Source organism: Hyla sarda, chromosome 2 (genome assembly GCF_029499605.1).
Source record: "Hyla sarda isolate aHylSar1 chromosome 2, aHylSar1.hap1, whole genome shotgun sequence".
NCBI classification, from domain to species: Eukaryota; Metazoa; Chordata; class Amphibia; order Anura; family Hylidae; genus Hyla; species Hyla sarda.
In genome coordinates, this window is record NC_079190.1 from 222,231,757 (window position 1) to 222,247,491 (window position 15,735).

A 15,735-nucleotide genomic window follows, 5' to 3' on the forward strand; every position below is an offset into this window, starting at 1 on the left:
CGGTGGGGGAGTAGCAGACCGTCTGCTACTCCCCCACCGTGACATCTGCCCCCCGTGGCTTGCATCTATGTCTGCACGATATGCAATAAAGTAAAGATTTTGCTACCGCCTCTCGGGTCTTGGGTGAGTTGCTCCTATTCATCTATCTTCTTTTGTCATTGCCATTTGGACTATACCGCACAGTGTGAGCACCACCCGCAGCAGGCACATTGCTTCCTACGCCTTTTCCACAATATACAGGAACATATACATACCTCTCCAGCTTATACTACTAGTGCCAGGCTTCTTTGCTTCTACTACATTGACGGTCCACAGAATTTGTTTCCAAAATTCATCAGGCTTGTCTATATGTTCATTTGCAAAGTTCAAACGCTGATTTTTGTGGTGAGGATGTAGAAGAGGTTTTCTTCTGATGACTCTTCCATGAAGACCATATTTGTACAAGTATCTCTTTATAGTGGAATAGTGTACCACAATTCCAGTGTCTGCCAGATCTTTCTGGAGGGATTGTGCAGTCAAACGTGGATTTTGAATAGTTTTTCTCACAATCCTGCGAGCTGTTCTGTCTGATATTTTTCTTGGTCTTCCAAATCTTGCTTTAACTTCCACTGTTCCTGATGACTGCCATTTCTTAATTACATTCTGAACAGAGGATATTGACATCTGAAAATGTTTTGCTATCTTCTTGTAGCCTTCTACAGCTTTGTGAGCCTCAACTATTTTCAGTTTCAGACTTCTAGACAACTGCTTAGAAGAACCCATGGTGCTGATTGTTGGGGCAAGGTCAGATGAGTCTGGGCATTTAAAACCTTTGAGATTGACATCACCTGGTCTTCCCAGATGATGATTGAGAACAATCCATGACACTGGCAGGTCTCAGCTTTGCGAAGGGGGCAGTGCATGCTATAAATTCTGCCGGGTGCCCAAATGTTTGCAGATGCCATTTTTTTGTTTTCTGTTATTTTGAAAGTGTAAATGATAGATATAAAATCTAACTTTTGTTGACATATTATAAGAATGTCTAATCTGTAATTTGATGCCTTTTGGAGATTTTTTCTATTTTTCCTTGGCTTCTTTATGCACATCAATACAAATTTTTACCTGGGGTGCCCAAACTTTTGATCCCCACTGTATATTCCCAGTAGAAGTCCAGTAATGCAGTGATCCCTGCTGCTCATTGTCTGATGTACTTACCAGAATGCTATCTAGTTATACAGGTATCAGTAATACGGTATCAGTTTAAGTTTGGCTGCATTTACATTACAATTATTGCTTCTTTTCTGCTTTCAAATGGATCACAGCAAATTCGGATGGATCCCACTGACTTATAGTGATGCCCCTTTGGGCTTTTGTCAAGGTTCCAAAGTAGTTGATGGTTGACTACATTGTTGACTGTGTAAATTGCCATTAAAATCCTTCAACCCTGTCTAAACAGAACACAGCAGCAGTGTTAGCTGAGCCTCATTAAAGTTATGCATATTTGCCCATTGTTATACAGATGAACTCTAAATGTGAACTGTAACATTTCTGTGGATAGGGAATTGTGGAAGATCCAACCACTGAAACCCTCAACGATCTTGAGAACAGGACTCTTGAATGGAACTCTGAAGGAAGCAGCAGTATACAGACTCAAATTCTGCTCCATTCATTGTCTGTGGTAATGCCAAAGACACCTGAGAACAGCACACAATAAATGGAGCGGTAGTTGACTTTGTGCACTGCTACTCTATTCTGAGTCCCACTTAGGAGTCCCAGCAGTTGCTTCCAAACTGTGTGGCTCCCAAAAGACACTTATATTCCACTCAAGTTAGTGGGTAACTGATAGATTTTTTTCACGCTGATAACATCATTTATCAATATATTGTTGCTCATTACAAATCTGATTTCTACAGTTTCACATAAAGAGGAGAGACAGTTATGTGTGTGGCTTACTTCGGAGCTAGGAGCACCTATTCCGCAGGACTTTCTAGCACATCTTAAAAAAGTAAGTGGAACAGGATTACTTCTCAAATGTACCAGATGTACATCTCTGAACCCTTCAAGGCATGGTCTCTGAAGGACTCCTATCTTATCTGGTATATATATAAGTTAGAAGAGGATCCTTTAGATGGTCACTAACCTTTTATATACAGACCTATTGTATGTAGCATTTTTCACAGGTTTTCCCCTCTGCAGTCTCCATATCTAATTTTCAAATGAGTGAATCATTTCAGAACAAATTAAATTTGATTTGAGTTTTAGAAATAAGCGTCTTGTCACGATTCGGCTTACAGGTTGTGGATCCACTGTCTCAGCGAGGGATTGGCGTGGACCGTGCTGGTGGACCGGTTCTAAGAGGCTACTGGTGTTCACCAGAGCCCGCCGCAAAGCGGGATGATCTTGCTGCGGCAGTAGCAACCAGGTCGTATCCACTAGCAACGGCTCAACCTCGCTGACTGCTGAGAAGGCGTGGGACAGAAGGACTAGGCAGAGGCAAGGTCAGACGTAGCAGAAGGTCGGGGCAGGCGGCAAGGTTCGTAGTCAAGAGCAACGGCAGGAGGTCTGGAACACAGGCTAGGAACACACAGGGAAACGCTTTCACTGGCACAATGGCAACAAGATCCGGCGAGGGAGTGCAGGGGAAGTGAGGTATAAGTAGGGAGTGAACAGGTGAACACACTGATTAAGCCTGCTGCGCCAATCAATGGCGCAGTGGCCCTTTAAATTGCAGAGACCCGGCGCGCGCGCGCCCTAAGGAGCGGTGCCGCGCACCGGGACAAGACAGACTGGGAACGAGTCAGGTACGGGAGGCTGGATGCGCATCGCGAGCGGGCGCCTCCCGCATCGTGAATCGCATCCCGGCTGAGAGAGATATTGCAGTGCACCCGGTCAGCAGGTCTGACCGGGGCGCTGCGAATGCGAGGATGCTGCGAGCGCTCCGGGGAGGAGCGGGGACCCGGAGAGCTCGGCGTAACAGTACCCCCCCCTTGGGTCTCCCCCTCTTCTTGGAGCCTGAGAACCTGAGGATAAGACTTTTGTCTAGGATGTTGTCCTCAGGTTCCCAGGATCTCTCTTCTGGGCCACAGCCTTCCCAATCCACCCAAAATTTTTTTTTTCCTCTGACAGTCTTGGAGGCCAGAATCTCCTTTACGGAGAAGACGTCAGAAGAACCGGAAACAGGAGTGGGGGAAACAAGTTTGGGAGAGAAATCCGCACGGGCACCGTGAGACGTGGAGAAGCAGACTTTGAACCAAGAGACGCCACACCCACGTGAGCTGGGTGCGTGCGTGCGTTTCCTAGACGTGGAGGACGAATAGGGCAATCCACCAAGAAATGCTCGGTACTGGCACAGTACAGACAAAGATTTTCTTCCCTACGGCGATTCCTCTCTTCCTGGGTCAGGCGAGACCGATCCACTTGCATGGCCTCCTCGGCGGGAGGCCCAGGCGTAGATTGCAAAGGATACTGTGGGAGAGGTGCCCAGAGATCTAAGTCTTTTTCCTGGCGGAGCTCCTGATGTCTCTCAGAAAAACGCATGTCAATGCGGGTGGCCAAATGGATAAGTTCTTGCAGGTTGGCAGGAATCTCTCGTGCGGCCAGCACATCCTTGATGTTACTGGATAGGCCTTTTTTAAAGGTCGCGCAGAGAGCCTCGTTATTCCAAGATAATTCGGAAGCAAGAGTACGAAATTGGATGGCGTACTCGCCTACTGAAGAATTACCCTGGACCAGGTTCAGCAGGGCAGTCTCGGCAGAAGAAGCTCGGGCTGGTTCCTCGAAGACACTACGGACTTCCGCGAAGAAGGACTGGACTGTGGCTGTGGCAGGATCATTGCGGTCCCAGAGCGGTGTGGCCCAAGACAAGGCCTTTCCTGAAAGAAGGCTCACTACGAACGCCACCTTAGACCATTCTGTAGGAAACAAGTCCGACAACATCTCCATATGCAGGGAACATTGAGACAAAAATCCACGGCAGAGTCTAGAGTCCCCATCAAATTTGTCCGGCAGGGACAAGCGGAGGCTAGGAGCGGCCACTCGCTGCGGAGGAGGTGCAGGAGCTGGCGGAGGAGATGGTTGCTGCTGTAGTAGAGGCAGAAGTTGCTGAAACATGGCGGTCAACTGCGACAGCTGCTGTCCTTGTTGGGCAATCTGCTGCGATTGCTGAGCGACCACCGTGGGAAGGCCAGCGAGACTTGGCAGCGGCACCTCAGCGGGATCCATGGCCGAATCTACTGTCACGATTCGGCTTACAGGTTGTGGATCCACTGTGTCAGCGAGGGATTGGCGTGGACCGTGTTGGTGGGCCGGTTCTAAGAGGCTACTGGTGTTCACCAGAGCCCGCCGCAAAGCGGGATGGTCTTGCTGCGGCAGTAGCAACCAGGTCGTATCCACTAGCAATGGCTCAACCTCGCTGACTGCTGAGAAGGCGTGGGACAGAAGGACTAGGCAGAGGCAAGGTCAGACGTAGCAGAAGGTCGGGGCAGGTGACAAGGTTCGTAGTCAAGAGCAACGGCAGGAGGTCTGGAACACAGGCTAGGAACACACAGGGAAACGCTTTCACTGGCACAATGGCAACAAGATCCGGCGAGGGAGTGCAGGGGAAGTGAGGTATAAGTAGGGAGTGCACAGGTGAACACACTGATTAAGCCTGCTGCGCCAATCAATGGCGCAGTGGCCCTTTAAATTGCAGAGACCCGGCGCGCGCGCGCCCTAAGGAGCGGGGCCGCGCGCGCCAGGACAAGACAGACGGGGAAGGAGTCTGGTACAGGAGCCGGGATGCGCATCACTAGCGTGCGCCTCCCGCATCGCGAATCGCATCCCGGCTGAGAGAGATATTGCAGTGCACCCGGTCAGCAGGTCTGACCGGGGCGCTGCGAATGCGAGGATGCTGCGAGCGCTCCGGGGAGGAGCGGGGACCCGGAGCGCTCGGCGTAACACGTCTGATTCAAAGCTGATGAATCAGTACAAGAGTAGAGACTCCTGTCACAGACCGGCTCATCTAATGTTCACTGGGGAGTGGGCATATAATTTATGCCTCACCACTAAGTATGCAGTTTCTATGGTGCTCTATCGTGGTGTACCTTTCTAACTGCATAAAGAAGCATGGACCCCATTCAAAGACCGTAAGCACTGAAATGCATAACTGCTTACTTTCTTGAAATTTAAAATGTGAGTTTTCACAGCAGTGAGGCATTTTAAGTACGCTTCGTGTTCAGTAGTTTATGTGGCACTGTTCCTGTACAGAAAAGAGTGATGCGTTATCCATTACTGTTTACTGTCTGTCTTGCCACCTATACTTCCTAGGTTGGATACTTTGCACCTGACCCAGAAAGTGTAGGGCCGGATACAAATTGGCCAACAAATATGAAACAAATCATTGGCTGATTTTATAGTGAATCCTTCTAAAACAAGTTTTGGAAAGTTTGTCTGAGCTTTTGGTTGAAGAATAAGTTCTATGATGTCCTCTATATACTTCCCACTGTTATTTAATAATAATGTGACACACATGCCCTGAGCGATTGTGCCCTAACGGATCTGTCTTGTAACATGTCACAATATATTATTTTAAAATAAAATTTATCAGGCACTGTTGCAATTAGTTGCAGCTAAAAGCCTTGATGTGTTTGGCTTTCTTTTCTGAAAGACCATTGGGTGTACTGAAATCAGTTAACACAGCACTACACGATAAAACTGCAAACTTTACATACACTGTCAAAAATATAGAGATTCATATAAAAAAAATTTGATGTAATACAAATAATTTGTTACTAATAAACTGAATCACATGATATATTAATTTCTTCTCTGAACGCTGTACATATGTAGGCTATTATAAAAAGCAATTTATTATTTATGCAGTTATGCAATGTCTACAATTTGCTTTATTAATATTTAGATATAAAATATAAATGTGTCCATGTACCTTATCTTGAGGATCTCCAGAGACTAAATCATATTGCTGAAGGATTCAAGCAATCCACTTAATTGCAATTAAAGTCTACTCAACCCAAAGCATTATTCTTAATGCTTCATTCAACATGTAATTGGGGTCTAATACACACAGTCTAATCTTTTAATAACAACAAAATCGAGCTTCACACACATAAATACCATGCTCATGTGGTTCTGCAGGTTATTCATTCATCATTTATGCTTTGTGTTAATCTCTATATTTATTGAAGTTAATTAGACATGTAAATCACTAGTAGTGGGTTAAGTTTAATTGCTGTTTATGGCATTTTAATGATGTCTGTCATAAGGAGTTTTCAAATTTCAATTAAGTTTGATAATGCCCAAAGCATGGATGATGATTAAGATAGACAGTGTCAATATATGACACCCACAAAGGCATAGCAATAGTAAATGCCGAGGTAGCTGTCACACTGGGGCCGCAAGGGTTCATCAAGAATACACAAGTATTGTAAATGGCACATAATAGTTTTAGGCTATGTTAAACATTTTGAATTAGGGAAAGGTAAGGAGCTTTAATGAGATTTTCTATGTACACTTAAAAAAAAAAAAAATAAGTCCAGGTGCTAAAGAAACAAAAACAAACCCAAAAGAACAAACAAAACATACTTACCTTACTGTAATCTCCCACTGCTGCTGTTCTGACAGCTCCTGATCCCCAGTGCCCTCTACTTTTTCCTGCTTCCTATAACATCCCATTGGTACAGCCATTGCCCAGTCAGCAAATCACTGACTAATGTGAATCACCTTTTGTATATAAAACCTTATTTAAAGTGTACCTGTCATTAGCAAAAAATATTATATAATGTAAAAATGTAATTATATGTATATTTGTAATAAACAATGGTTAACAAATGTGTATATTTTTGTCCCTGCAGCTATTTCCTGTGTGTCTTTGTGAGGAGTGCAAATACGGGAAGAGTGGGTGGACAAGCAGGGCTCTGTTCACTGAGGGCAAGCAGAGCTATGGACAAGCAGGGCTCTGTACATTGAGGAACAGCAGAGCTCTGTGTACTGAGGACAAGCAGGGCTCTGTGCAGTAAGGCTCTTCGACATGCTCCCAGCTCACACATCAGGATGATTGACAAGCCAGGAGCCTGCACAGAGCCCTACATGTCCCACCTTCACTCCCTGTATTTGGTCTCCTTGAAGAGACACACAGGCAAAAGCTATAGTGACAGCATTTTTCACCCAAAAATATACACATTTTTAACCAATGTGTATTACAAATATACTTATAATGTTATTATCTACATTATATAAAAAGTTTTTGCTAACGACAAGTACACTTTAAATAAAAACTTACACACAAAATATTTTATTCAAGGATCGAGATCAGAAAGTATTTTTATACTTAGATTTTATTTCCATGGCTGTTCATATAACTGCCAACATTATGTTAAAAAAAATCAACTAGTAGTTAATTAACTACTAAAATGGATAGTTAAACCATCTCAGCATGCCATTTGAAAGTAAGACTATGTATTATGCCATCCATTTGTATTTACAATGCTACTCTTAAAAAAGTACAATATATCACAGTTCAGTAGTACATTGATCCCATGTGTTATATCTGAAATGATATTGTCAACAACTGAAACTATTCATTGGCTCGACATTTTAAGGAAACATCAGTTACAGGAATTGATATAATATTATAATTATATGTTATTCACTTATCTTTAGGGTGCATAGAGGTAACTTGTATAGATGTTACACATCTAAGATAAAATAGGAAACATGTTTAGCTCTATATAGATTCACTTATCTTTAAAACTTTTTGATCCTTCGGAATTATGCCAGATCTTAAATGAGAAATAGTGCCAGATGCAGAAAAAGAAGAAATAATATGCTGTAAATTATTGTCTTATATTAAAAAAAAAAAATAATGTTCATATTCCTTACAATAGCTTTTTTCCTCATGGCTCATTTTTCAGTATAACCGAAACTTTCACATTTCACAAACTATTTCATCTAAAGAGGTTGTGTCATTAAAGACAACTTGTAATAGAATGTATCTTGATGATTTTTCAGTCGGAACCACCAGAATACAGTAGACTTTGCCAGGGGGCCCTTTTCTGGCCATACTAGAAATCTATTATTGCATAGCAAACTTTCAGATGTATGACTTGAGTACCTTTTAAAGCAAGAACTAGGACTGGGTTCAAAACAAGGGAAAGGTGCAAATATTTCTATTACACTTTTTTATACTTTTTTATCTGTGTATTCTCCACTCCTAGTCTATGTTTACAAATGTTCGTGCAAATACTGACCATAATACATATTTGCAGTGCTCAGTTGAAATGTACTCATGCCAGAACATGCTCAGTTATGTTATATGTATCAATGCTGATTATAAACAGAGCAACAAAACTTCTCTACTTTACAGGTATCATGGCATTTCTTATTGTTGAACCAGATGAACAGAAAAACATTAATGAGTGATGTGATATACATCGATTCTCTTCCCCGAGTGCTATATTCAGGTAAATAGATCTTTTTTATTGACCCCCAGGGAACATGCAATGTACATGTATGTCCCAGTGTACAGTAAGTATATAAAGCGAGCCTATGTCCATCAGTAATCCCTTAATTGCCATGACCAATAGTGATCATGGCACTTAAGCACTGCAGTGACAGTCCCCCCCAACCAGTCGGCACTTCAGTAACATGTATTGGTTTAAATGCCAAGCAGGTGCTTGGTCCAAACTGCTGATCATTAGATCACCCACCGATAACACTGAATATTGCTATGCAATAGCATAGAATTATTCTGTGTTTGCAATCCAATGATTGCATATAAATGTCCTCTATGGGGACTTAAAAAGTGTGAATAAAATAATAATAATAATATTAAAAAAATGTATATAATCCCCTCCCAAATGAAAGTTTAAGTTCACTCCCCTATTTCTATTTTTTAAATAAAAAATAAAGACACATTGTTGATATCACCGCATGCGGAAATGTCCGAGCTATGGAATAATTGTTTATGATCTCGTATGGTGAATGACCACATACGTACATCTAAGTGGTGTACCATTTTGTTCCTGTTGAAGTCTTAAGGGCCTAGATACTGTGAAAGGCCAGCGAAAAGTACACACCTGCTGGTGTTGTTGTGGAGTGTATTGTATACACGCTAAGTATGCCAGGCAAAGAAATGCCAGGATGTGCACAGAGGAGTGGCAGAGGCCTAAATTCATCAGGCAGAGGTCGCAGCAGACTGGAGGCGGGTGGCAGCAAGAGTCACAACGAGAGGCCTGAGCTCCCGGTATCAGCTAGCGGTCGTGTCTCGACCAGCAACCCATCTGCCGTCATTGATTGGTTACCACGGTCATCCACTTCATCACAAGTGAAATCTGACACCCCAATTCAACAGTCGGTGGGTTCCTCAGACACAACAATCAATTGGCATGGCCCGGGAGCAGTCCCTGTTCTCCCATTACCTCTGTCCTATGCTGTTCCCTCCCCCACATAAGTATCTTATGCTGTGGGTTCAGCTCCACTATTTAGTGAGGACGATCTACTAGAGGACAGTCATCAACTACTGCCCAGCCAAGAAGTGGAGGAGACATCCGCCGCTTCCTCCTCTATGCGGGCAAGTAGTGATGAGGAAAGTGGCGTGGGAGGTGGAGTTGCGAGCATTCAGGCTCCTGAAGCAGACACTGTTGAGGAACCTGAGGGGGACATTAGTGACGTGCAGACACAACTTGATGATGATGATGATAAAGCCGATCACACTTGGGAGTCGGGTGCAGAAGGGGCTTCATCATCATCAGGAGGGTTGCAGGTTACCCGTGAGGCAGCAGCTGAGCCAGCAAGGTGGCAGCATGGTTGGCAGTCAGCATGGTGCTCAGAAGTGGAAAGTCTGGAGCCAAATGAACCCGGGGTAGACCACCTGCTTCGCGGCAGCCTACCTTCCCAGGAGGTAGGTGTTCCTGGAGACGGCAGCAGTAGCAGTCAATCAGTGCAGACTGTTGGTGGGAAAATCAGCTACTTGGCGGAGTGGCAGTTTTTCATCAAGCATCCAGAGGAGGTTAACATGGCCACATGCAAGATGTGTCGGCAGAAGGTGAGACGGGGCCAGGGTCCCAAAGTTAGCACCACAGCCCTGAGTCAACATATGCAGCATCACCATAAAGCGGCCCGGGAGAACTGTGGCTCCGATGTGGTGGTCCAGCCTGCTGCATCACCCAGTGGCATGTCGGTCCCTGTTTTAGCCAGCCAAGGCTCCACCACCTCTGCCGAAGGGAGCTGTGTGTCATACCCATCTTCTGTCGCTCTAGATGCTCCTACTCCCCCTACTTCGAGTCAGTCATTCCGCCAGCAATCCATCGGCGAAGCCATGTCCAACGGCGCAGAAGCTAAATGTGCTCCTGTCCAAGTTGCTGGTGCATCAGTCCCTCCCTTTTCAGGTGGTGGACTCTGCACCTTTCAGAGAACTGATGGCTTTTGCCAAGCCGAGGTGGAGAGTCCCAAGCCATCATTTCTTTGCGAAGAAGGCAGTATCAGCCCTGCACTATTTTGTGGAAGAGAAGGTGGGTCAGTCCTTGTGCCTGTCGGTGTGTACCAAAGTACATGGCAGCGCCGACATGTGGAGCTGTAACTACGGTCAGGGACAATACATTTCCTTTACGGCCCACCGGATGAATGTGGTTCCTGCACAGCCACAACAGCAACTTCGACAGGTCACGCTGCTCCCACCTCCACATTCTCAGGCCATTGGTTCTGTTGCAGTGTGCGACTCCGCCTCCTCATCCTCCACCATGTCCTCAACCTCCAGTGCTCGGACAAATCTCAGTTCCCCTCCAGCATATCATGTGTGCATGGCACGGCGAAGAAACGCTGTTCTTCCCCTGGTTTGCCTTGGCGAATGGAGTCACACAGGGGAGGAACTGCTAAAAGTCATTCATCAAGAAATCTAATCATGGCTTACTCCATGAAAACTGGAAATGGGAACCGTCGTGATAGACAATGGCAAGGACATCTTGTCTGCGCTGCGACAAGGAAGCCTGAGACATGCGCCCTGCTTGTCACACATGTTCAATCTGGTTGTCAAGCGGTTCCTGAAGTGTTCCCCCCATCTGCAAGACATCCTATCAATGGGAAGAAAACTTCAGCCACTCGTACACCTCTAGTCATCTCACAGGAGAGGAGAAGCAGGAGCATCTAGAGGAGCTAGAGGGTTATGAGGAAGGCGAGACAGAGGACCCAGACACACCGTGGAAGTATGCAGTGGAGATGGAGGCGGGGAGTCCCTCCGAGTCACTTGCACAAATGGCACGATGCATGTGCTCTTGCTTGCTTATTGACCACCGAATCGTCACCATTCAGCAGCGGGATGACCTCTGTCTCTCCACCTTATTGGACCCTCGCTACCGACACAAAATGGGGGCCTTTTTTACACCACTGAGAAGGAGGACAAATTGACCTACTACAGAGACAGCCACGAAATCAGTTGGCCGATGCCTATAGGCACCATTGTCCATCCTCTCGCAGGTCTGACTCGGGGGCCCTCTGCGCTCACCTTCCACTGCCATGGCTGCTGGGGAGGGGTGGGGTGGCAGGAGAAGTACCATTTCCATCAGCAGCAGCCTGAATCTACAGTTGCTGATGAGTGACTTTCTTCACCCGCATAGTGAAGCAACTCATCAGCAGCAGATAGACCTGGAGCAGGGCCTGAACAAGCAGGTGGTGGCATACCTTGACATGACCATGCCAACACACATTGAAGATCTGCTGGACTTCTGGGCAGCCAAACTTGATTTGTGGCTGCAACTAGCAGAGTTTGCCCTGGAAAAGCTGTCCTGCCCGGCCAGTAGTGTGCCATCAGAGCAGGTGTTTAGTGTGGCAGGGGCCATAGTAACCCCAAGGAGAATCCGTCTGTCCACAAAAAATGTAGAGAGACTGACCTTTGTGAAAATGAATCAGACATGGATCAGCCAGGATCTCCACCCACCAATGCCTGATGCATCAGAGTAGATTGACCATGGTGCCACACCAACACTTCACAAATATGGATAGTGCAAAACATATTTTAGGTGCTGCTCCCCAGTTATAGACATACCTCCGCATCAGACCACAAGTAAGTATTGAGGATATGCATTAGCTGAAACTTAACTTTTCTTAGGATAAAATATATGGACCCAAATTTTTTTTTAAATCAAATAAAAGGAAAGGTGTGCAAAAACACCAGGTGCCACCAGGTCCATTGTAACCGGTGGGGGTAAAAACTTCTCCTGTAAGGCCCTTCTCTCATTATTAATTCCCTTCTTGGCGAAAAGGGCGGCCCCACACAGGATCCTCTCCCTATTTCCACCTAAAAACACTGCCATTTCACAGGTCTTTAGGTGGAAATAGGGAGAGTTTCCTGTGTGAGGTTGCCCTTTTTTAGGGCGAGTAACACTTGCCAAGAAGGGAATTAATAGGCTGAGAGTAGGGCCTTACAGGGGAATTTTTTTATCCCCACCAGCTACAATGCACAATACTTTGTTCCCTTCCACCTTTTCGAGGAAAGTGTTACTCGTCTTAAAAAGGGTGACCCCACACAGGAACCTCTCCCTATTTCCACCTAAAAACCCTGGGAAATGGCAGTGTTTGCAGGTGGAAATAGGGAGAGGTTCCTGTGTGGGGCCACCCTTTTTAGGGCGAATAACACTTGCCAAGAAGGGAATTAATAATGCGAGAGTAGGGCCTTACAGGGGAAGTTTTTACCCACACCGGTTACAATGAACCAAACGTTGTTCCCTTCCACGTTTTAGAGGTCTTTGCATCACATCAATACTTGGTGTTGTAGGTGGCACATGGTGTTGTTTGCACACCTTTCCTTTTGTTTGATTTCAAAAAAATTTTGGGTACATATATTTTATCCTAAATATTATTAAAAGTAATGCATAGTTTTATGTAATGCATATCCTCAATACTTACTTGTGCACACTAACACTTTTACAAAAGAGACCGTTTTCTTCTGCCTACCTGCCTCAGCTACTATTCTGATCCTGCCACCTGCCTGATGCCACACATCTCATGGCAAGTTTTCTTTTTTTTACCCACCTTCGTCACCGGGTACTGGTATTGCCACCCACCGCCCCACTATATCACACTTTCAGGACTCCTGATACTGCTGATGCCACCTCCAGGCTGTCTCATACTGCTGCCATATGTTCTCCTCATGCTGCCGCCAACTTCAGGCTGTGTCATTTAGCCACTATATGGTATCCTTATGCTGCCACCAACTCCAGGCTGTGTCATTCAGCCACTCTTTAGTCTTCTCATGCCGCCACCAACTCCAGGCTGTGTCATTCAGCCACTATGTGGTCTGCTCTTTCTGCTGCCAACTCCAGGATGTGTCATTCAGCCACTATATGGTCTCCTCATGCTGCCTCCAACTCCAGGCTGTGTCATTCAGCCACTTATATGGTCTGCTTATGCTGCCGCCAACTCCAGGCTGTGTCATTCAGCCACTATATGGTCTTCTCATGCTGCCGCCAACTCCTGGCTGTGTCATTCAGCCACTATATGGTCTCCTCATACTGATGCCACGTCCAGGCTCTGTCATTGTGCCACTCTGCAACAGTGATTCAAATAGCGACGCCTCTAATATGCATGTTATACTGAATAACAGTATTATTTCACTAACCCAGCACACACCCTATGTATGTAACAGCAAGGGAAAGTGTTCTACACCCCTATTGAGGCTCTCTGTATGCCAGAAATAGCTGTTTTTAATACAGATTTGCAGTGAATAAATTCGTACCGAACCAAATTTTTCTGGAAAATTCGGTGAATCGGCCGAATAAAATTTTTCTAAAGTATGCTCATCTCTAAACGTAAACATAAAAAAATTCAAAAATTCCAGATTTTGGGTCGCATCACATCCCATGAAAATTTTTAAATAAAAAGTGATCAAAAAAGGCAAATATATGGCAAAAGTGGCTCTAATTAAAGCTACAGATTAGGATGCAAACAATGTAGAGTCATCATACAGCTGCGTATATAGAAAGATAGAAAAGTTAGGGATCAGATAAGGCAATTTAAAACATACTTTATTTTACTTTAAAAATATGTCTTTTAAGAAGAAAATCAGTACAATAATAGAAAAGCATGTAAACATGGTTTTTATTTTAATCATATTGACCCACAGACATGTCAGCTTAATTATAAAGTGTACTGCATAAAAACCAAGCCCCCCCCCAAAAAAATTGTGGTTTTCTTTTCAATTTCTCTGCACAAATAATTTATTTTTTGTTGCACTGTACATTTTATGATTAAATATAACAAAGTACAATTAGTCATGCAAAAAAAAAAAAAAAAAAAAGCCATGGATCTGTGGATGGTAAATTAAGAGTTATGGCTCTTAACATCTGAGAAGGAAAAAACAAAAACATGAAATTGGGCATTGTCCATGAAAAAACCTTTGTTATGTTGTGGTAAACTTTAAAAAAAATTTAGTTTTCCCCACCATTCTGAACTCTTTTAACCCTTTAAGGATGAGGGCTTGTTTTATGTGCTATCAATTTTACTTTGTAATTTCACCACAAAATCTATGGCCAAACAAAAAAAAAATGTTATTTGTGGGACAAAATTGAAAAAATAAACCCCAAAAAACGCCATTTTGGATTTTTTAGCTGCTTCTGTTTCTAAGCAGTGCACTTTTCGGTGAAAATGACACCTTATATATATTCTGTAGGTCCATACAATTACAAGAATACCCAATTTATGTAGGTTTTATTTTATCCCTACTTAAAAAAAATTATAACTACATGCACCAAAATCAGTATGATTAAAATTATCATCTTCTGACCCCTATAACTTTTTTTTATTTTTCCCTATACAGGGATGTGTGAGGGCTCATTTTTTGTGTCGTGGTCTGTAGTTTTTATCAATACCATTTTCGTTTTGATTGGACTTTTTGATTGCTTTTTATAAATTTTTTGACTAACACGTCACCTGTTCTCCATGTTGGCTGATTGCTGAATAAATCAACACATATTGCTCTGATACTGCTCTGGACTTTGTCTACTTTTTTCATTTACTCCAAGAGATCCTGGTCTCGTCCGTGTCATGGTATAGACTGGAGGGTGAGCTGTACCGATTAGCTACGGTGAACTTTTTATACATTTATACATTTTTTAGGGTCTACAAAATGACCAAAAATATGCATTTTGGACTTTGAAATTATTTTCTACATATACACCATTGACCATGCGGTTAAATTACCATTATATTTTTATACTTCAGACATTTACGCACGCGGCGATACCATATTTGTTTATGTATTTTTTTAAATGGGAAAAGGGTGATTCAAACTTTTATTAGGGAAAGTTAAATCACATTTATTAACTTTTATTTTTTTACTTTTTTTTTTACACAATTTTTTTGTCCCCACTGGGGACTATTACATGAAATCTTCTGATTGCATACACTGCTCAATGCTATGCCATAGCATAGCATTGATCAGTGTTATTGGCGCTCTGCTGTTCTAGCCTGCTGAGAAGGCATAGAGCAGAAGATCACTACACGTATGGTGAGGAGACAGGTAGGTACCCTCCTCCGTCCTCCCAGCTGTTCTGGCTGTTAGCCGCCAGGACCACCCTGCTAAGATGCGGGGTCAGCTCGTGAGCCCGGGTCATAGCAGGGGAGCAGGCACAGGGTGTACAGATATGCCCTGCGTCCTTAAAGGACATCTGCACAGGATAGGGGATAAGTGTTTGATCATGGGGGGTCCGACCACTGGGAACCCCCGCTATGTGCAATCTCCTGAAGGGGCCCACTCATTAGCGCTCAGTG

General features: G+C 44.1%; 1 protein-coding gene across 2 annotated transcripts in view; it reads left to right on the forward strand.

Annotated features, from left to right (window-relative positions):
• LOC130355786 (uncharacterized) overlaps nucleotides 1-15,735 on the forward strand; it is a 477,167-nt gene that overhangs the window by 372,391 nt on the left and 89,041 nt on the right. For both annotated transcript variants that reach the window (XM_056556452.1, XM_056556451.1), the window contains 2 exons: nucleotides 1,893-1,984; nucleotides 8,339-8,435. In XM_056556452.1, coding sequence (XP_056412427.1) covers nucleotides 1,893-1,984; nucleotides 8,339-8,435 — 189 coding nt within the window. The remainder of the gene's footprint in view (nucleotides 1-1,892; nucleotides 1,985-8,338; nucleotides 8,436-15,735) is intronic.